The sequence below is a fragment of the Gobius niger genome (genome assembly GCF_951799975.1).
Source record: "Gobius niger genome assembly, chromosome: 24".
Taxonomy (NCBI): domain Eukaryota; kingdom Metazoa; phylum Chordata; class Actinopteri; order Gobiiformes; family Gobiidae; genus Gobius; species Gobius niger.
Window position 1 is genome coordinate 12,161,369 of NC_136875.1, and position 21,707 is coordinate 12,183,075.

Consider the following 21,707-nt stretch of genomic DNA (forward strand, 5'->3'; position numbering starts at 1 on the left):
TATGTCGAATAGCGCGTCATCGTCACCGTCCCTCCTCCTTCTGTGATTGGTCCCAAATCCCATGCGAAAATTTCAGCCATGGTCCCCAGACTGTTCCAAATGATTCGAGCCACACAGCAGCATGGGTATTCCCAGGGGACAACATTGTGTAAAAAGAAATGTGGCAAAAATGGGGAAGAAATTGGGGGAAAATTGGGGAAAATTGGGAAGAAATTGAGAAAATATTACAAATAAAAATGAGGGAGAAAAAGAGGAAAAAATGGGCCAATAATAAGGGGGAAAAATGGGGCAAACATTAGCTTTTTTTTTATTGGAAAAAATAGGGAACAAATATAGAATTGACCAAAAAAATTTAGAAAATAATAATTTACTTGAGCGAAAACAACCAAGTCACTTCCACTACTTTCAGTACCGGCCTTTAATATCTTTATTTCGTCGATACCAGTAGTACCTAAACTCTTTTTCCCGATACCAGACCTGCATTGTTTAACGGTATCGGCACTAATCATGAATGACCAGGTTATTCCATCAATCTTTGGGATGTGCTGGAGAAGGCTTTGCGCTGTGGTCGCACTCTCCCATCATCAATACAAGATGTTGGTGACAAATGAATGAGACACTGGATCTTTTGACATGGCGGAAGCTTATTATTATTTCATTGGAGTGTGTTCTTCTTTGGTCAGACTGTGTATTTTGATTATTTGAAGCCACACATTAGTTTTAACCGTCTGTTTGCATTTTAATAAGAAAAGATGACTCTCCAACCGTGAGAATGCCACACTTTACTTTGCTCTCGAGTCAAGGAACTAAAAATTGATTTACGATGACGTCCTATGAAGGCAGAGCTACACATTCTTCGTCCAAAACCCACTGACTCCGTACCTTCCCATCTCCCGCCGCCGGATAAATCAAACTAATGTCCTCATTGTTCTATTGTGGCCGCGGGTTTGTGCGCAGATGTGCGGGCTTTCGGTTCGGGACCGCGTCTAGACCCACGCCCCCCCCCCCCCCCCCCCCCCCCCGTGACCCCGAACAAAGGCCCAGCTCACGTGTAGCCCATTTCCAAAACGGCGGAGGAAGACAGGAAGCTAACCCCACAATCCCCTCTGTCGACACAGTTGGCACAAATCAGGCGTTTCCTGCTCCCCAGAGGCCGGACAGGAAGAGGCCGCGTCCAGCTCCGAGTAATGTGTTTCCTACGTTTGTGAGGGCGCGGGAGGGATGTTAAAGGTCCCGGATTGTTACAGATTCACCTTTTAGCTGCAGCTACATTGTAGAAAATAAGGCCATACATTTCGAATCGCCAACAGAGTGACCGTGTTGTTTTCGTCAACGGAGACTCTAACGATATCATTTCGGTTTTTATGATGATAACGTAATGATGAAGAGCAAAAAAACAGATCTTTTGTGACTAAAACACGACGAGATGTTTATGAGTTGATGTTAATGAGACAAGTGATAGTCTGTCAGATCAGTTGCAAACAGAGCTTGTGTGCAGAGCGAGAGAACACACTCAGTGTTCATGTGGACTCACATGCTGCAGGCTGCGCCCTCTCTCCCTCTGTCTCTCTGTCCCTCTCTCTCTCTTTCTCTCTCTTTCTTTCTCTTTCTTTCCCTCTCTCCTTCTTTCTCTCTCTCCCTCTTTCCCTCTCTCCCTTTCTCTTTCTTTCCCTCTCTCCTTCTTTCCCTCTCTCCCTCTTTCCCTCTCTCCCTTTCTCTTTCTTTCCCTCTCTCCCTTTCCCTCTCCCCTCTCTCCTTCTTTCCCTCTCTCCCTTTCTCTTTCTTTCCCTCTCTCCCTTTCCCTCTCCCCTCTCTCCCTCTTTCTCCCTCTCTCTCTATCCCTCTTTCCCTTTCTCCCTCTCTCCCCATTTCCCTTTCTCCCTCTCCCTCTCTGCCTCTCCCTCTCTCCCTCTTTCCCTTTCTCTCTCTTTCCCTCTCTCCCTTTCCCTCTTTCCCTTTCTCCCTGTCTCCCTATTTCCCTTTCTCTCTCTCCCTCTTTCTCCCTCTCCCTCTCTCCCTCTTTCCCTTTCTCTCTCTCCCTCTTTCTCCATCTTTCCCTCTTTCTCTCTCTCCCTCTTTCCCTTTCTCCCTGTCTCCCTATTTCCCTTTCTCTCTCCCCCTCTTTCCCTTTCTCCCTGTCTCCCTATTTCCCTTTCTCTCTCTCCCTCTTTCTCCATCTTTCCCTCTTTCTCTCTCTCCCTCTTTCTCCCTCTCCCTCTTTCCCTTTCTCCATCTTTCCCTCTCTCCCTCTCTCCCTCTTTCCCTGTTTCCCTTTCTCTCAGTTTTAACCCTAGAACACTATTGCCGGCTGGTTGTGATTTTCATGATGCTGAGTTTATCTGAGTGTCCTGGGTCTCTGTAGCTTCAGCTTTGTCTTGTGTTTTGGATTAGGAAAGAGATGTCAAAGATAATCAGGCAATCAAATCATTCCACACACACATTTACTTTGCTACTTCATCTCCAGCTTTGCTCCTGTCTCAGAGTTCAGCGTCTCTGGCCTCACAGTGAGGTCAACTGGTCATTTATACCCATTCAAAATCAGACATATTTAGTTTCTCTCTCCTGTGGCTGTTTGTGCCGAGGACACTGAGCTTCACCAGAGAAGTCTCACATGTCCCAGGAATGGCTGGACCAAAAACCAAGTTTCCATCTTCATTATTTTATTTTTTAGGAATTTTTTCTTCCCAAATTCCTAATTTTCCTGTAATTTTGGAGCATTTTATCTGGTCCTCTCATGATGCTTTTCTTTCACTTTATTAGACATGACACAGTTTAATATAAAAGAACACGACTCCAATGTGTCATGTATTTTGATGGATTTTGATGATAAGTAGACACATATGGCTAGTCTGGTGTTATAAGTGATTTGCCTCAGGTGCACTGTGGAGTCAGACTGTTTTTAATGCAGGCTAGCTGATACCATAGAAATGCACTAGCCTTGCACTAGCCTAGCGCCACGAAAACTCTTCAAATATAAGAACTGCATGAACTACAAAAAAAAAAATCTCCCGAAAGCAGCAACACTCTGGATATGAAGGATGTCTAAACTCCTGAAATATCCCTTTAAGAGAAGAACCTGTAACTATTCAAAGTCCTCACACGTTTGGACCATATTTGGGGCGAACATCCTGGAAGGAAAGAGAGAAGAATAGGTTTTACGCAGAGGCTACTTCCTGTGGCGGCGGCTGCATTCGCACGTGTATAAACAGTCGGATGCCACACTAAATCATAACTCTCTCCCCCCCTCCCCCTCGTAAGTATGAAGATATCTGCAGAGGTGGAGCAGGGCTGTAGGTGCGGATTGAACTTCCTCCCTAAAGAATACAAACTGTCAGCGCTTTAACTCCAGCTCTAGCTGAAAAACCAGGGCTGAAAAGTAAAAACACAGTGCACCCGCGGGGCCCGGCAGATGTCTCCTGTTTGAGATGAACCTACCTTCTGTGTAATGACCTTTAAAAGCTCTGTGTTCTTCATTATTGGGTTATTTCATGCAGTGTTTCGGATTTAAAAAGGCGATGAAACTGGATAGCATTTCAGTAAGGCTGGTTTTGAACACAGCGCTGATAAATAAATCTCTGTGTGAATTTCTGAATAATCAGCATTACTCTCCAGGTAAAGTACACGGGGTTTAAAGGGATATTTCTGGATGTTTGACATAGGGCCTCATTTCCTAGTTTTCCAGAGTGTTGCTGATTTCTGAAGATATTTTTTGTTGTAATTCGTGCAGTTCTTTTATTTGAAGAGTTTCGTGGCGCTAGGCTAATGCAAGGCTAGCGCATTTTATGGTATCAGCTAGCCAGCATTAAAAACAGTCTGACCCGCTCCACAGAGCACCTGAGGCAAACCACTTATAACACCAGACTAACCAGACTCATGTTTGGAATATAACCGACCTTGCATCACATGAATGATCGCATTTTGAGGGACTATTTTCTAGCAGATCACTCCGCCGCTGCGTAGCTTATACAACCACAAAGCTGATGCTGCTCAAATATAAGGTATTTTAGACATTTATATGGTTAGTCTGGTGTTATATGTGATTTGCCTCAGGTGCTCTGTGGAGCGGGTCACACTGTTTTTAATGCAGGCTAGCTGATACCATAGAAATGCACTAGCCTTGCACTAGCCTAGCACCACGACACTCTTCAAACAGAACTGCATGAATTACAAAAAAAATATCTCCAGAAATCAGCAACACTCTGGATAACTAGGAAATGAGGCCTTATGTCAAAAATCCTGAAATATCCCTTTAAATGAAAGACCTACACATACATGAGAAAAAAGGTTGATTTACTGTTAAAGCAGTACTAAGAAACTCATGCCCCTAGAGGCCATAAACGCCACTGCAGGCGTCGTAGCATGTTACGGTTTTTCACTCATTATTTGTCCGTGAGAGTAAACACTACGCTGACAGAAAAGATAAAGGGAGAGAGGGATATTCTACATTGCACCACAACCCAATGACATGCTTTTTTGATGCGTTTTTTCACTCAAACGTGGCGGCGCTAGCCCACAGCTAGCTTTGCCCGTTAGCCTATTAGCTTCTTCTGCTTCGTGGTTCTATTAGTGTGTATTGGTGCCTCCAACAGTTGTGGTTTTCTGGCCAGAGACACCAGGGGGAGAGGAAAGACCCTCCACTCATTAACACTTGTATTACCCCCACAGGGACTACGGAAAGGATTTATTAGTTATTAATTATAATTAATTTTACCGGAATGTTAATTTTAATGATGTTTTTCGGTAAAATCTTCCAACTTGTGGATAATCTGAGTTTAGTTGGCCACGTTGTGAAAATATTGCCAGAATTCTCGAGGTATTGGAAAAAACTGAAGGACTCAAAGGGGTCTGCGAAGCTAAAAAGGTTGGGAACCACTGGTTTAGAGGATGAGCTTAAAGGAACAGGCCACCGTTTTCCCACACTGAGATCTGTTCTTACCTGAGCTTAGACGAGTTGATGCGTACCTGTCCGGTCTTTACGCGTGCGCTCAGTCACGCAAAAACACCAAACATGTTGTTAGCATTTAGCCACTCCACCGCTAAATGCTAACGTGGAAGAGCTTGGTCGCTTCTACCTTCACCCCCGTTTGGCCCCATCAGCTCAGGTAAGAACATATCTCAGTGTGGAAATACGGTGGCCTGTTCCTTTAAGTCCTGTTCTTCATCAGAAGGCTTCAAATAATGGACTCTTGTACAGTAGAGAAATTGAAAAAATATCCCTTTGGAATTGTATTACTTCTTGCTTCTTGGGGATTGTATATTCGTATTGATATTCTGTGAACTCACTTGGATTGTCTCCTCTTCGGTCTTTGGTTATCTGGTTAGTGGTTCTCCAATTGTAAACTTCGGATTTGTTCATGTGTTTGATTTAATTTCACTTTTCTTTGTTGAAGGTTATCCATTGCATCATTTGTGAAGCTTTTCGTGAAACCTTTTATACAAACCGTGCTTATTGAGTGAAACCTTTCAGCTGTCCAGACAGTGCATTCCCCTCTCACGTCCTGTCATAACTTTTTTTTTGTGTGTGTGTTTTCTTATTTTGCAGCAGATCTCTCAGCTTCTATCTCTGCTCAGACAAGGCCAGCTCCAGCCCAGAACCAACTTCAGAGGAAACAAGTTCTCCCACCGCAGGTCAGAAGCTCTTACTGTTATTTCAATCTGTTTGCCGTACTGCGATTCGAGACCCTCACATCTGGTTTGCGTTCATTCATCGTCATAATCCGGGTTTGTCTTTGTAAAGTAAAGCACCGACTGACTGCGCCGCCTCTGTCATTGCTTCCACAGACGCCGGAGAAACTGGGTTAGGCCTGAGATCCGAAGTGTCTCCTGTTTGTAGGGCACTTGTGAACTTTTTTAAAGCCCCCGTTGTTATGGCTGAGCCGCAGGAAGAGCCGAGCGCTGCTGTGTCCACTGATTTGTTTCAAGGGCAACGTCTGGCTCCGCAAAGCTCTAATCACACAGGAAAAACAACCACTCACTTCACTCCCGCTTCCTCTGACCACTCAGCGCTGCGTCGCCGTCAAGATATCGACTAATGCACAGGGTTCAATCTGTGGTGCGGGGGCCTGATTCGGGTCAAGGTGCCTCAGTCTTTAATAGGGCTGGTAACATTATAGGTTAAACCAGTGGGCGCGATCCTAATATTACTTTCCTCACAACCCACTGAAAATGGTTCTGTGACCCACTTTTGGGTCCCAACCCACCAGTTGAGAACCACGGCGTTAAAACCTCTTAACCCCCCTCCTGAACCGGCCACATTTTCACCAGTTTGGCTTTACCCAAATCTAAAAGCTTCTTGACAGGAGCTTGCAGCCTACAGGCCAGTTTAACCTCTTAACTCCCACCTGAACGGATCCCATTTTCTCCAGTTTGGCTTTACCCTAATCAAAAAGCTTCTTGGGGAAAAAAGCACCAAAATAGCCACAAAAAAATTAGAAGAAAACAAGGATGTAAACGCAACAAAAATGTGACAAAAATTCAACAAAACTTTAACAAAAATGTGACAAAAATGTGACAAAAATTCAACAAAAATTTAACAAAAATGTGACAAAAATTCAACAAAAATTCAACAAAAATTCAACAAAAATTCAACAAAAATTTAACAAAAATGTGACAAAAATGTGACAAAAATTCAACAAAAATTTAACAAAAATGTGACAAAAATAGGACAAAAACTAAAAAAAAAATGGCACAAATTCAACAAAAATGTGATAAAAATTCAACAAAAATGTGACAAAAATTCAACAAAAATAGGACAAAAACTAAAAAAAAATGACAAATTCAACAAAAAGTGACAAAAAACTCAACCATAAAGTGACAAAAATTCAACAAAAATTCAACAAAAATTCAACAAAAATTCAACAAAAATGACACAAATTCATCAAAAAGTGACAAAAAACTCAACCATAAAGTGACAAAAATTCAACAAAAATTCAACAAAAATGACACAAATTCATCAAAAAGTGACAAAACACTCAACAAAAATGTGACAAAAATGAAAAAAAAAATCATACAAAAACAACACAGCAACAATGCGAGGAAAAAGATCATTTTTGTGGGTCTTAGCTTTCAAATGAGGTGTTGCACAGGCCTATATAATAGCCAAAGAGGACAGGCCATTAGCATTAAAGGTAACGGCGTGAAGTACGTGCCCCATGAGGTCCGGGTCTACAGTGACGATCCCGCCCTTTTGCCCTTTTTAGGAACATGCTCCATCACAGCAGGGTAGGAGGGGTCTGTAAATCCACCATGAATTCCCCCTTGAACGTAGTTATTATGGCAAACGGGGAGGAGTGCGGAGGAGTCGTGTATTCGTTTTTACGGTCTATGCTCATAAGCGGCGGTCTCATGTATCGGTTTAACCCATTCCTCGATTTTGGGTTAATGAGAGCTCTTCCAAATCCGCACGACAGCCCTGGACTCTGACCAGCCTGGCTCAAATTAGCGTAACACTTCCACAAATACATGTTTTAACCTCTTACCCCCCGCCTTAACATTAACGAGTGCATTTTCCCCAGTTCGGCTTTTTATTTTTTTATTTTTTTTATTGGTATCATCAGCAAAAAGAACGGGAAAGGTGGTCGTAGAACCAGAAGCAAAATCATTAATATAAATAATAAATAATACTGGTCCCAAAATTGAACCTTGTGGCAAACCATACTCCACGGAATTCCTTTTAGATTCATGTTTTTTTTTATACTGGGCTTTACCCAAATCTAAAAGCTTCTCGACTGGAGATCAACAATGTAACGCCTCATTTGAAAGCTAAGACCTACAAAAGTGATGGAAACTTTTGGTCACGTCGCCACATTTTTGTCATATTTTTCTTGTTTTTTTAGCTATTTTTTCCATCATTTTTTGTTGTGTTTTTCTCATGTTTTTGTTGACTTTTCATCCTCTTTTTCTCGCTATTTTGATGCTTTTCTTTTTAGCTTTTAGATTTGGGTAAAGCTCGGTTGAGGCGGGACTGGTGGCCCTAGAGCCAGTGGCCCTTCTGTGCTCTTCCAGAATGGACATGTGGCCAGTCCGCCCCTGCGAACAGAGACCACGGCAAACTCAGCGCCCCGACCCCGAAACGCTTCTCCTCGTCCAAACTAAACTGATCTTTACTTGATCTAACATGGCAAAACTTCAACATGTTTAAATCATTTCCGAACCACCCTGCAGCAATGTGAATCTATACTTGTTCAATTAATCAAATTAGGGATAAATTCCAGCGAGGACAGATCCGGGACAGTCGCTCCACTGGAACATGATCAGATTAACGTTATGATATCAGAATGTGGACTGACACGCCCTACTTTGAAATACGCGTCACCGCTTCTTTTATCATTTAATGCTGATCTTTCGTTACAGTTGAGTGAATGTCTCTTCCTGCGTTTTGGTTTTGCAGATACGGGGCCCAGGACTACGGCGACTGGCAGAGCACGAAGGACAGCGGACACGGGGAGAGCGAGCCCGGAGACGCCGACACGGAGTGGGACGGAGGGGCCGACGGTGCCCTGGACCCTCAGCTGGAGGACGGGTTCAGCCTCCTCAACAACACAGGTGCCCAACAGATTCACTTTGATGTTTTAAAATGTGAAATAAGGTCTTTAAAGGATTTCATCTGGCGTGGAGCACTCTCTGCTGGCAGGGGCGGAAATGACACGTTAAAAAACAGTGAAAACAAGCTTTCACTTTCAACTACCAGCATGTAGCAAATTAGTAGCACCGTAATGAACACACTTAGCAGGTCATTTATTAAGACAGGTGCTAAAAAGGGAGTGCAAGCTGAACAGGGACGGATCTAGAGGGGTGGCACGGGTTGGCAGCTGCCGCCCCATTGATGTCATGTGATGTCCCACATCTGCTCTAGAAGCTACTTGAGTGCTTACAGAGGCCCACTCTTCGTACTTTTTTTTACAGGACTTTATAGCTAAATAAGGAACCAGAAGTTTAAATTTTACCTGATTTACAAACCCCTACTTATACTATGGACAATTGCTTTGTGATCAAGGAAAACTTGAGTTCCCCGCTATAAACATCCAACATTTTAGAATGTGTTGCCCCACCAGACATTATCCCTGACCCTGCTTGCCACCCCATTATTTTGTTCTAGATCCACCCCTGAAGCTGAGCATTAAAATGTGCATCACAATCCACAGACACAAATCTGCCACTTCTGATATGTCTGATCAATAATGCTACACCTCTTTTGCTCATACTATTCATGGATGGATGATGGAGAGTTTCATCTATGACACAACAAAATACAGATTGTTTTAGCAGTAGAAGAAGAAATGAACAGGATATTCAAAACTAGATGCTCCAAGCCTGGTTCGCCTGGTTCTATCAGGACTCTGTTTCACTGTTTCAGTCACTTTCTGCTTTGTTTGGTTTGGGGGGAAACTTTGTCCCCTGCGTTTGACCCATCCTTCGATGCCACTGGGACGAAGTGCAAAAGGCCCATCTCCAGATGCGGAGCCAGGCTGATCTCCAGTTCAGCTTTACCCAAATTAAAAAGGTCAAGCCTATAGGACAGTGTAGGGCCTCATGTGAAAGCAAAGACCTACAAAACTCAACAAACAAATCTTTTTGATGCGTTTGATTGATTGATTGATTGATTGATTGGTTGGTTGGTTGGTTGGTTGGTTGGTTGGTTGGTTGGTTGAAGGGCACTTAAAGGGCACAGGGCAAAGAGGCAGGTGCCAAGTGAGGTTTTTCTTTGTGCACTAGTTTTCTCAAAGCCGTACCGGTTAAAGCTGCTCTAAAGTGTTGAACCATTTTGTTAAATCGTCCTTTCAAACACATTGCAATATTTACTGTTTCGTCAGAGCTCTCTCTAAACTCCGCTCCCACACTGCGCCAACATCAGGAGGTCTTTCTAACAGATAATTTATTCCTGCTTCCCTCCGGGGGGTGCGCCGTCTCTTCAAAGTGTTTGCTCGCTTTTATTTTTCCACAATTAGCTCGATCAACATTAGCGCCGCGTTAACAAACTCGCCGTGTCGCCGTCTTGCGCTTGATAAATTATTGACGCGAGCTAATGTCTGCGCGAGCGGGCCCATCTGCGCCTCAGCTGGCTCGCCGACTCCGCACCATCAGCGGGATTATGTCACGGCCCGACACACGGAGGCTGGAGCGCTGCGGCGACGGCGCCCGACGAGCCGCGTTTGTTTTTGAACACACAGTAAACATAGTAACGCGGGATTGATCGTGTTTTGAGTGGGAACAGAACGGGCCGGGTCGCGTCAGCAGTGTTTGATTCGGTGAAAAACGTCCGGACCGTAATAGCAGTGACCTACGGGTGGCGCTGTGGGGCTGCCTTTACACATTCAGCTGTAGAGCGCCGACAATCCAGACCAATTTTCATGATATTTGTAGCACCAAAGCGTATTCTGTGTTATAGCTATGGACACATGCTGTGGCTCGTTTAAAGACGGGAATTTAAAGGAGCTATCTTTGATTTTTTTTTTATTTTCTGTATTGGAATATAATTTGTTTTATCCTTTAGCATATGGTAAAAGCAGACATTTATCCAAAAAACACTGGTTTTAAAGCCTTTTAAACAGGCATAAAATGTCTGGCTAGTAGGCATTTTTTAGACAGTTTTTCTCCGTGAAAGTTGTGACACCTGGTTTAAACTCAGTCCCTGTGACAAATGTTGATGTTGTAAAAGCATTAGGAAAGTTTGAGATGGGTTTGGACCAGAAAATAGCAATTTGAAATTTGAGTGACCCTGTTTCTTTGTACAAACAGGTATTGTACAAACAGTTTAAGTTCGGTTCCTGAGGCAGAGGCTAGTTTTGATCAACATCCCGGATTTTTTTTTTGTAGATACGGAGAAAATGGGGGTTTTCAACGACAACATTGTTGACATGTTTTGAAATCGATCACTTTTTGTGGCGTGTGCATTTAAACAGCCTGGTTCTCGGATTGAAGACTTTAACAGGATGTTTCTCAGTCGTCCTTGGACCGATTTTAACCATTTAAAATCTCAGAGAAACGTTAAATCGCATCTGTTTCAATCTGTTTTGAGCAAATAATATATATAAAATGTCCAGATTGTGACTTTTCACAACTTTTTGATGGTCATTTATTTCATTTCTGTTAATCACAGAGCTACAAAATCACACGAGGTGTATCAGTGTCTAGTTTTGTAATTTTTTTTTAAAAAGTGCAAGACAAGTTTTTTCTGTTTTTGGCCCTCAATGTGTTAATAATATATTAGTTTCACCTCACTGCATTTTTTCATGCGCTCCAAACTCGGTAGTGGGAAGCTACATTTGTAGTCACAGCGGCCCTGGGGTAGACTGAGGGAAGCGAGGCTGCCAATCTGTGCTGTAGAGTTTTTCCACCTCAGGTACTCACAGCCCTTTATCTAAGAAACACTCCACCATCTACACCCGCATTGACACACCAAAGGTGCTCGGATTCAAACCACCAACCTTCTGATTATAACACCACACGCTCCACTATCTGCGCCACCGTAAGTAGAAGCAGCCTTGCAATGGTAAAACATGTTGCACTCACTGGTTAGTGCTGTCGCTTCTCCGCCAGAAGGTCCCGGGTTCAATTCCCAGCAGGACAGGGCCTTTCTCTGTGGAGTTTGCATGTTCTCCCCGTGTCTGCGTAGGTTTCCTCCGGGTACTCCGTTATCCCCTACCATCAGAAAACATGTACAAGAGGCGAATCCTCTAGCCAGGTGATTCTGACCATCATGGAGATGGGTCCCTGGACTGCCGTCGCCCACTGCTCCTTATGGGAGAGCAAGAGCAGTTTCCACATCGATAAAAAGCTTCAACATTAAACTTATTCTTACTACAGCTTAAATAAATGTTGCCGTGATTTGCTCCCAGTTTTCATTTGTCTCAGTGCAAAAACAGGCTCAGCAGAATAAACTTCCACCTCCTCCTGGTGGTTGTTTTGACTCAAGATTTGCACAAGTTGAATGAGTTCTAAAAAAAAAAAAAAGAAAAAGAAGAAGCCAGGGTTCAGTGAGTTTGGAGCCCGAGGACTAAAGCTGTTGACCCATGAACCTGGAGAAATGCGGGACGGTGCTCTTTACAATGGGCCGCGCTCAAAACAGGAAGCGCAGGAAGTCACAGGGAAAACAGAGCCTGGATTAAACTCAATAAGTACAAGTCTCTGTCCTGCTGGAGGAGGACCGTATGTGTGATTATCTTTCAGGTGGAAGCAAGTTCATTAACCACAAAGAGCAGCTTTTTTCATTTCTTATGAGAGTTTGTGGGGAAAGTTAGTTTGTGTGAGAGGGTCAGCTCAGTGGCCTGTGTCACGCTGAGAAATCGTCTGGAAATTGCAAAAATTGAACTGTCAAACTCGTTATGAAGATCTTGATGAAAAGTGAAAGCAACACTGGACTGAAATAAATCTTGTGAAATTGCTGTAGCTCATTCCCAAACTCCAGAGCGTCACTGCCGCCTCGCACACCCACAGGGGCCCACAATAACAAGCATTAACTGGATTTAAAAGAAACTATAATACATTTCCTCATAAATGCTCATGTGAAATACAAGTTAACAACTGGTTAAATTAGGTTTATTACGTAAGGGATAATGTATAGAACGCTGGTAATTATCGGGAAAATAAGCACCTCCGCTTCGCGTCGGGGTCCGGTTCGTCCTGAAGGTGCTTATTTTCCCCATAATGACCAGCGTTCTATACATTATCCCGCTTATTATACGGCCATTTGCCAACTGAACACACACAACATAAACTTTGTACACTTTTATGAAGGCCGAAAGGTTTATTTAATGACTTCCGCGACAAATAGTTCCCAAAAGTTTGCGTGTTGCTTGGCAACGTTTTGCTAGGCTAGAGGCAGCAAGGCTAGTAGCTAGCCTAGCTACTTAGTTGAAGGCGCAGTTGGAGGAATGGTGGTGAATCTCTGGGTAAGTTGAAAGTCAGACTCACTCTAACTTCACGAGCGATTCCCCCAACTTCTCTCTCAGTGACGGGACAGAGATAGTGTCGCTACTACGTACGCGCGGAGTGATATGAAAGCACCAACTCCGTTGCCATTGTCATTATTTTTTTCAGAGGTCCTGTATCAGAAAATAATGGCCGGTAGAACGTTGGGAAATCCCATTCAAATCAACGGAGCTTCTACTTACATTGTGAAGAGCCGTATAATAATGTGTTTTAAAGGTACACTGCGTAACATTTTGGACAATACTGTTGCCATCAGTACAAAACATGCTCCTAATGAGCAGCTCGACACAGGAAATGCTACGACTGCAGTGAGAAATCAATGAATGGATTTGGATGGGAACCTTTGAGGTATTTTTCAATGCTGAAAATATCCTAAAAATAAAAGCTTGTATTTCAATGTTATTATTTGGGTAAAATTCTGGGGAGGGGGAGTCTGTAAATCCGCCATGACTTCCCCCACGGCCGTGGTCATTATCGTAAACGGGGAGGAGTGAGCATAAGACGTCCATTATTTTTACAGTCTATGCCCTCAACCTATGAGACATTTCTGTGACATCTCTGCAATGTCTCTGTGATACCTCTCGGAAACCAAGGAGATCTCAAAGAATCTTATGAGTCTTGAGACTTGAAAAAGCCTTCATTCAGTCTCCGCTGAAATCAAACATGTTCGTTTTCACCATGACGACCTGGAGACTCGCCTTATCTCCAGGGGACGTCTCGGAGACATCCCTGTGACCAGCAGCAACTCCAGTCTCCAAGTAAGAACATATCTCAGTATGGAGAAACGGTGGCCTCTTCCTTTAAGGCAACAGCTCAGAGAGTTCACTCAACTACCTCTGACTTTCATGGTTTGATTCTGGTAGTACAGCCATGAATCATGTGAGAAAACACTTTATTTTGACTAAATCAAACTGGAAAGGTTTTTATCCATCTCTATAATTATTGGGTGATGGTTGGTCTCGATGTGAAACAAGTCAAGACAAGAGAACCACTGTTGAAGGACTCCAGAAATACTGCAAATGTGGCCAATTCCCTTAAATCCCCTGGTAGAGATTAAAGATAATTCATGCCAAGTCGATCAGTGTTTATAAAAGATACTTGAGAACCACTGAATGGCTCTCAGTCTTTTGACAAGATAAGAATATGTCTCACTACTATTTTGGAAAAAAAAAAGAGCCAGTTCTATATTTGATGAGACAGGATGATCCAAGAGTCAAAAAACCTCATCCGTAATCCGGCATCACCTCCACAAAAGCCCTTTATTCCGTCTTCATGCCGATCTCTGTGATTCATGGCGCTGTGAAGAGCCGCGGTGAGAGGTGTGCGTTACTTTGGGCCCGCGGCGGGGTGATTCACCGCGAAGACAAAGACACCCGGCGCTCTGTCATCAGCCGTGAAACCCCGGCTCGCGCCCTGAGGGTCCCGAGTCCGGCACAATGTGAGGAAGAGCCACAAACCGGCCTCACAATGGGACGGAGGCTGAATCGGGAGTTTGTTTATGGACTCTCGGTGCCGTTGTCTTCCTCTGCAGAGCGAGTGGTCAGCGCTGAGGCCGGGTGTTGTTCCTGTAGCGGCGAGATTCATCTTCTGGACAAACAAATGTCACACACAAACGCTCTGGCATTGTTTCCGTGATGTGTTTTCATCCAGTGTTGCATTCCTTTTTCACTAAGATGTTGGATCTTGAAAGTCTTCTCTAACTTGACAAAAGATTGTTTGAAATAAAATGAAAATAACACTCGCACTGCAGGAGAACAGACTTTCACGATAATTACTATATCAACTTATTCAATAAATCGTCTGTGAATTTTTTTAAATTTCCCACATTTTTATAATGTATTGCTATTTTTTTCCCAGTTGTGTTTCATTGTATGTTTATTTTGACAACATATTTTATTTTAGTTTTAGTCTTTTGACTTTAATTTTAGTCGAGTTTTAGTCTTAAAATGATTTTTTCAATTTTAGTCTAGTTTTAGTCGACGAAAATTGCATGTTCATTTAGTCGACTAAATTTAAGACAAATTTAGTCGACTTTGCATTTATAATATTCATTATAATCATATTTAATCAAGGTCCTCGACTTCATGGAGCTTCTCCCACATGAACAAAGCACAAACCTGTTCATTTGGCAGTGAATTTAAATGATATGAGGCTCTTTGTCAAGAGATGTTTGGATGATTTTAGTCTCTCCTTTTCATTTTTATTTAGTCTTATTTTAGTCGACTAAAATATCTAGACATTTTAGTCATAGTTTTAGTCTCATGAAAAACTTTTAATTTAGTTTTAGTCCAATTTTAGTCACAAAAATATCACTTTGACTTAAATTAAGACTAAATATTTTAGTCGACGAAATTAACACTGTTTCATTGTATGTTTATTTTAGGACATATTAAGAGAAAGTGCTTTTCAAACCAGGCTTTTACTGTCATTTTAAAGCATTTTGAAGAGTTAGTTTCTGAGGCCAGGAGTAATTTGGCATCAAATCACAGTAAAGTGAAGATTACTGCACGGATTTCGAACTACTCCTGGTATTATTACGCCTTACAATATAGTTCCCCCTTTTATCCGCTTAGAAAATCCACATTGTTTAATTTTATGTAATTATACTTTGTAGTGGAACACTTCACGTATTTAAATAGGGAAAACGTGGAAGAGCTTGGTAGCTTCTATCTTGACCTGTTTTGGAGCTATAGAGGAGAGAGGGAGAGGCTAAATGCTAACGCCGTCTGCGCTGTGTTTACGTGAGTGAAGGCACGGGTGAAGACCAGACAGGTCCTAAAGAACTCGTCAAAGCTAAGGTAAGAACATAAATCAGTATGTAAAAACGGTGGCCTATTCCTTTAAACTTATTCACCGTTACTGACTCCCTACACGACTGCTGTCACAACCTTCTTACTGGAGGCAGGATAACCACTGTGCCACAGTCACTAAAACAAACTCAAACCGTCATTGTGCAGACATCAGAAGTATGACACAGAGTTGAACTGTACTGTGCAGTGTGTATTTAACATTCCTGCAGTGAATTATGGGAAAAGGTGTGTAATCAAGTGGAGGAGATGTTGCTGTTTTGAGATTTTGGCGTTGACCTGTTTTTGAAATAGCTCACATAGTTTTCAAAACCAACAAAATACATGTTATTCCATGGCCTGAAATGAAGCCTTCAGAGATGTCAAGTCTCAAGCACATAATAGTGTTGTTACTTTATCAAAAACATATCTGAGTGTATGGCTTCATTTCCGCAGTTATGAGAAACTGTGTGCACTTCGGTGGTTTCTTCTTCTCCGATCTGTTACTTGTCGATAGTTCACACATTTTGAATCATCTCTGGACCCGTTCTGACCCGCTCTTTGCTCAAAGTGCGTCGGATTTTCTTGCTAAAAGTGAAAGCTTGTATTCACTGTTCACTGTCATGCCCACTGCTGCCTGCAGAGGGCGCTCCAGGGCAAGTCCTGACCAGCCCAGTCTCTCACTCTTTCATATATTTCATAAAATATAAAATCTGAGCTGCCCAAATGAACATTATAGCGCCACAATTATGCACAACGTGTTCACTGCAAGTTGTTTTCATTCATAATCTACAGTTTGTTCGGCCACATTTTATTATAATAGTTTTTTTTCCCATTAAAACACACTTGCAGTTTTGTATACCTTACTCAAGAGTCATTGAATGCTTTTACTTTGAATTGAGCATGTAAAGGTTGACAAGTGCTCCTGTTAGTTTTCTCTGCCAAAATCTCATAGAGAAGTCGTTATTCTATAAAAAAAACATTATTCTAAATAGTCCGTCCATGCCTCTGTTTGGATGTACAAAGTAGTTGTATACTCCATGTCTGAGTCATTTATAAGAGAGGACCTATTAACACATTGAGGCAGCGCTGTTTTGGGGATTTAGCTGTTGCCAATAATCCAGACTGATATTTGGAGCAGCACAGCGTATTCTATATTATAGCTGTGGACACAGGCTGTGGCTCATTTGAAAACAGTTTAATTCTTCGTGCCTCGGTTTCTGAAATCTAAGCTAAACAGAGGCTAGTTTGGATCAAAATCACTGATTTTTGTCTCGATTCAGAGATAATGTGTGTTTTATGAAACACTTTCTGATGAACTCCTCCTCTCTCCTCTCTGGACGGACAGTTATGTAAAGAGGCAAATGCCTAAATATATTTGTTTCGAGTCAATTTTCAAGGACAACATTGTGGACACGTTTTGAAACACTGCCTGTTGCCGTAGATCGATCTCTTTCACTCATTATACCTCCCACCTGAACCGAGCATATTTTCTCGAGTTTGGCTTTACCCCAGTCCAAAAGCTTCTGGAAAAAAGGTGAGAAAATAGCAACAAAACTGAGACGAAAACAATGATGGAAATGTGACTAGGAATTGACAAAAAATTGACGAAAAAATGACAAAAATGTGACAAAAAAAATTACAAAAATGTGATAAAAATTGGACCAAAAAATGGACCGAAAAAATGACAAAAAATTGATAAAAAATGTGATAAAAAATTACAAAAATGTGATAAAAAATTGACAAAAAAAATACAAAAAAATCACGAAAATTTACAAAAATGTGACAAAAAATGACCAAAAAATGACAAAAAAGTTACAAAAAAGTTACAAAAATTAGTTGAATACCCAACAAAAAAATTATGGAAAAAAAATCTCATGACGTGAGGAAAAAGATCCTCTCGGTTCAGGCGGGAGTTAAGAGGTTAAACAGCCTGGTTCTGGATTGAAGACTTTAACAGGAAGTTTCTCAGTCGTCCTTGGATCGATTTCAACCATTATGAAAATCAGAGAAATGTTCAAATCTCAACTTTTTCAATCTTTCCATGGGAAGCCGCTCTGCTTTGTCGACCGCGGGAAGTGTCGGGTTTAAAGCTGTTCGCTACGCAACACCACGACCCCTCGGACCAACAAAAAAGACAAAAGAAACGCAGTAATATATGAAATGTCCAGACGTGACTCAATGTGTTCAGCAAATCTGGCTGTGAATGAATGGACATGAATGAATGATTGGTTGATACATGCAGATGAACTGATATCATTTCATGAAAATGCATAGTCGTACAAGCCGCACACTTTCTTTCCACTGATATGATTGTAGGTTCTCAAAATAGCTCTAAGTAATTGTAATTTTTAAGCAATGTTAACTTGAGGTTTAGCATTTTTTCTGTACAGAGTGAAGGCGAGGAAAACCAGCTTCCTGACAAAAGTGCAACACCACTTCCTGTCCACAAGGGTTATTTCCTGTAGGGCCATGGCACGTTCTGTGACTGTTTCCTTAGAGTTCTCGATTATTCACCCCAGAAAGATTAGATTAGAAGCTGATGATGGGAGCTTCCCGAAGAGGGCGATAGAGACATGACTGATCAGAGGAGGTCAAAGGTCATGCAGACAATATTTTAACACATGGGCTGAGTTTGATAACGCCTAAGAACTGACGCAGATGTGGACAAGATCTCGTGATGGGGCAGTGAATACTCAGAAGCCTGGTTCACTTCCTGACTGTTTCCTGATACAAAGCCTCGGAGATGGTTCATTGTACTCGACAGCACCATCCAGTGGAGAATAAACGTAATGCATCATGAAGGAATTTAAACCACACTGACTTTTTCACGTGGGTATGATTACATCGAAATGCCTGAGAGGCTGATGGAGAAACAATAATCGTAAAATTAGCACACCAAAATCAGCTTAACCTCTTAACCCCCACCTGAACCAAGCACATTTTCTCCAGCTTGTTTTACCCAAATGTAAAAGCTTCTGGAAAAAAGTGTCAAAGTGTGATGAAAACGCAAAACAAAAAAGCCCAAAAAAGAGCAACAGAAATGTGACCAAAAAATGTACAAAAGAGCAACAAAATAATAAAGCGATGAAAATGTGACCAAAAAAAAGCGATGGAAAAAAGATGTCAAAAAAGTGACGACATTACAGCAACTACACGACAAAGATGAGTTTTGTAGTTCTTAGGGTGTATTCAGACCAGAAAAGTCCTTTGGTCCTTTTTTTTCCGTTTGGTGCAGTTCGTATTCAGACTGTACTCTTTGCAAGTGAACTATATTTTGTAAACACGTGTGTGACGATCGAGGCTCCCATTGGACAGCAAGGACCACAACAAATGAAATAAAAAGGAAAATTTGACGGTTTCTATGATAATAAAAGAAACGTGACAGGCTAAACCACTGACCTTTAACCTCAGCTTCACCGGAGCAGCTGGAGGAAGAGGAGTTTTGTGTGGATGAAGGGTCGTCTGTTGAGCTGTTTGTTTCTATAATGTGCACGGGACAAACTGTTGGTCTTGTTCCTCCTTTTCTTTAATGCGTCTGTACTTTCATTTAAGTTCAGGAGACGCTCAAAGCCTCTCTCCATTTTTCCGTTAAACACAAACGCATTTTTTTGTCTTTTCTAGCAGTTGTGTTTGTGCATCTGCCCAAATATCCAGGCTCAGCGTCTCCTCGTTGCTCCAAGTCTGTCCACGGCTCATTGTTTGTAGCATCCATCCAGAATTAGCGTTAGCAGCAGCGAAGGGCTAACCTTGCTACGGTGGCTTGTTAAAGGAATAGTTCACCGTTTTCCCACACTGAGATATGTTCTTACCTGAGCTTAGACGAGTTCATACGTACCTGTCTGGTCTGTGTGCCCGCGGAAGAGCGTGGTCGCTTCCAACTTCACTCCTGTTTGGAGCTATAGGAATATACTGGGAGAGGCCAAATGCTAGCAACCTCTATGGTCTTTTTGCATGACTGAGGGCACGCATAACGACAAGCCAGGTACACATCAACTCGTCTAAGGTCAGGTAAGAACATATTGCAGTTTGGAAAAACGCAGTTGTGTCGGATCAACAGTGGTTTGTATTCACACCTGAAGCGAACCGCACCAGAGTCCGTTTGGAAGCGAGACCACCTGAAAAACTGGGTCTCGGTTCTTTGATCCGCACCAGGATTCGTTTGTTGTCTTCACACCTGCATAAAAGATCCGGACCAGCGTTCAAAACGAACCTTGGTCCGTTTAAAGTGGACCAAACAGTGCAGGTCTGAATAGTTTTCAAATGAGGCGCTAACCTACAGGCTGTAACCTTTTAGATTTTGGGTTAAACCGAAACCGAAAAGAGATTGTTCCTAATTCAATTGTTGATAGATTGCTTTTAATGTTATTTCCTTTGCCTTGGTTTGAAAGGTTTTGCTTGTTTTTTGAAGAGATGCACCATAGTGTGGCGTTAAAGTTAGCAACACCAACACGCACACACATGAACTCTCCGAATCCCCGACACAGCAGCGCGAGGTACCAACATTTCTGCCTCCATCGGGACAGACAATAAACACCTCTTATCATCAAGAGGCAGTGTTTGGCTTCAACACAGCTCAGCAGAGTTGAACCCATGACCCACTTTGAAGCGCTGCCCCGCCCGCACTGCTTCATGAACCTTTGATGACATCACTCTCTGGAAACGACCGTCACCGACAAGAGCTCAGAATCTGCTTTAGAGTTTCATTAAGAGATATCCGTCACTCATACTTGGGGGACTCATACTCGGACTGAAAAACAGCCCTGGACTGACCAGCCTGGCCCAAATTAGCGTGAACGTGCACTTACCACCCGCCGTAACGGAGCGCATTTTCTCCAGTTTGGCTTTACCCAAATCTAAAAGCATCTCGACTGGAGAGCAACAATGTAACGCCTCATTTGAAAGCTACTTTTTGTCAAGTCGCCACAATTTTTAACCTCTTTTCTTTGTGTTTTTTTTCATAACTTTTTTGCGGCTCTTTGCTGTGTTTTTGTCACGTTTTTATTGTGTTTTTGTCACATTTCTTTTCTATAATTTTTTGTTATGTTTTTGTGGCCTTTCCGTTGCTTTGTTGTCGTGTTTTTGCTGACTTTTCATCACATTTTTCGTCACTTTTTGTGTTGCTTTTCCGGCACATTTTTTGTTCTCTTTTCGTCGCTAATTTGATGCTTTTCTTTTTAGCTTTTAGATTTGGGTACAGCTCGGTTAAGGCGGGACCGGTGGCCCTAGAGCCAGTGGCCCTTCTGTGCTCTTCCAGAATGGACATATGGCCAGTCCGCCAGAGCCGTGGGAAGATGTTTTAGTTGGGGGGTGCTGAGGGACAAAATTTACCCCCAAAATACTTTTTCTGTGCATAAATCCTATTTATTAACCTGAACTCCCGCCTGAACCGAGAGCATTTTCTCCAGTTCAGCTTTACCCAAATCCTGTAGGCCCGTGTAACACCTCATTTGAAAGACCTACAAAACTAAATGGATCTTTTTCCTCACATCAGATTTTTTTTCATCACTTTTTTTGTTGGGCAGTCGTCTCATTTTTGTCAAATTTTCGTGACTTTTTTGTCACTTTTTCGTCAAATTATTCAAATTTTTTTGACAAATTCTTATCACTTTTTCATCCATTTTTTCATCCATTTTTTCATCCATTTTTCGTCAAATTCTTCTCACTTTTTTGTAAATTTTTTGTCATTTTTTGTAAATTTTTTGTCACTTTTTCGTCCATTTTTTTCTCAATTTTTTGTCAATTTTTTCTCACTTTTTTGTCAAATTTTTGTCAAATTTTTGTCATTTTTTGCAATTTTTTTGTCACTTTCGTCAAATTATTCACATTTTGTTGTCAAATTCTTATCACTTTTTCATCCATTTTTTCATCCATTTTTCATCAAATTCTTATCACTTTTTTTGTCAAATTTTTGTCAATTTTTGTCATTTTTTGTTAATTTTTTATCACTTTTTCGTCAAATTATTCTCATTTTTTTGTCAAATTCTTATC

At 41.9% G+C, this 21,707-nt stretch overlaps 1 protein-coding gene across 1 annotated transcript in view; it reads left to right on the plus strand.

Annotated features, from left to right (window-relative positions):
- The window catches only part of pcdh12 (protocadherin 12), a 168,070-nt gene that overhangs the window by 14,179 nt on the left and 132,184 nt on the right, over positions 1-21,707 (plus strand). The window contains exons 3-4 of the mRNA XM_079582299.1: positions 5,543-5,628; positions 8,390-8,544. Of these exons, the coding sequence (XP_079438425.1) occupies positions 5,543-5,628; positions 8,390-8,544 (241 nt within the window). The remainder of the gene's footprint in view (positions 1-5,542; positions 5,629-8,389; positions 8,545-21,707) is intronic.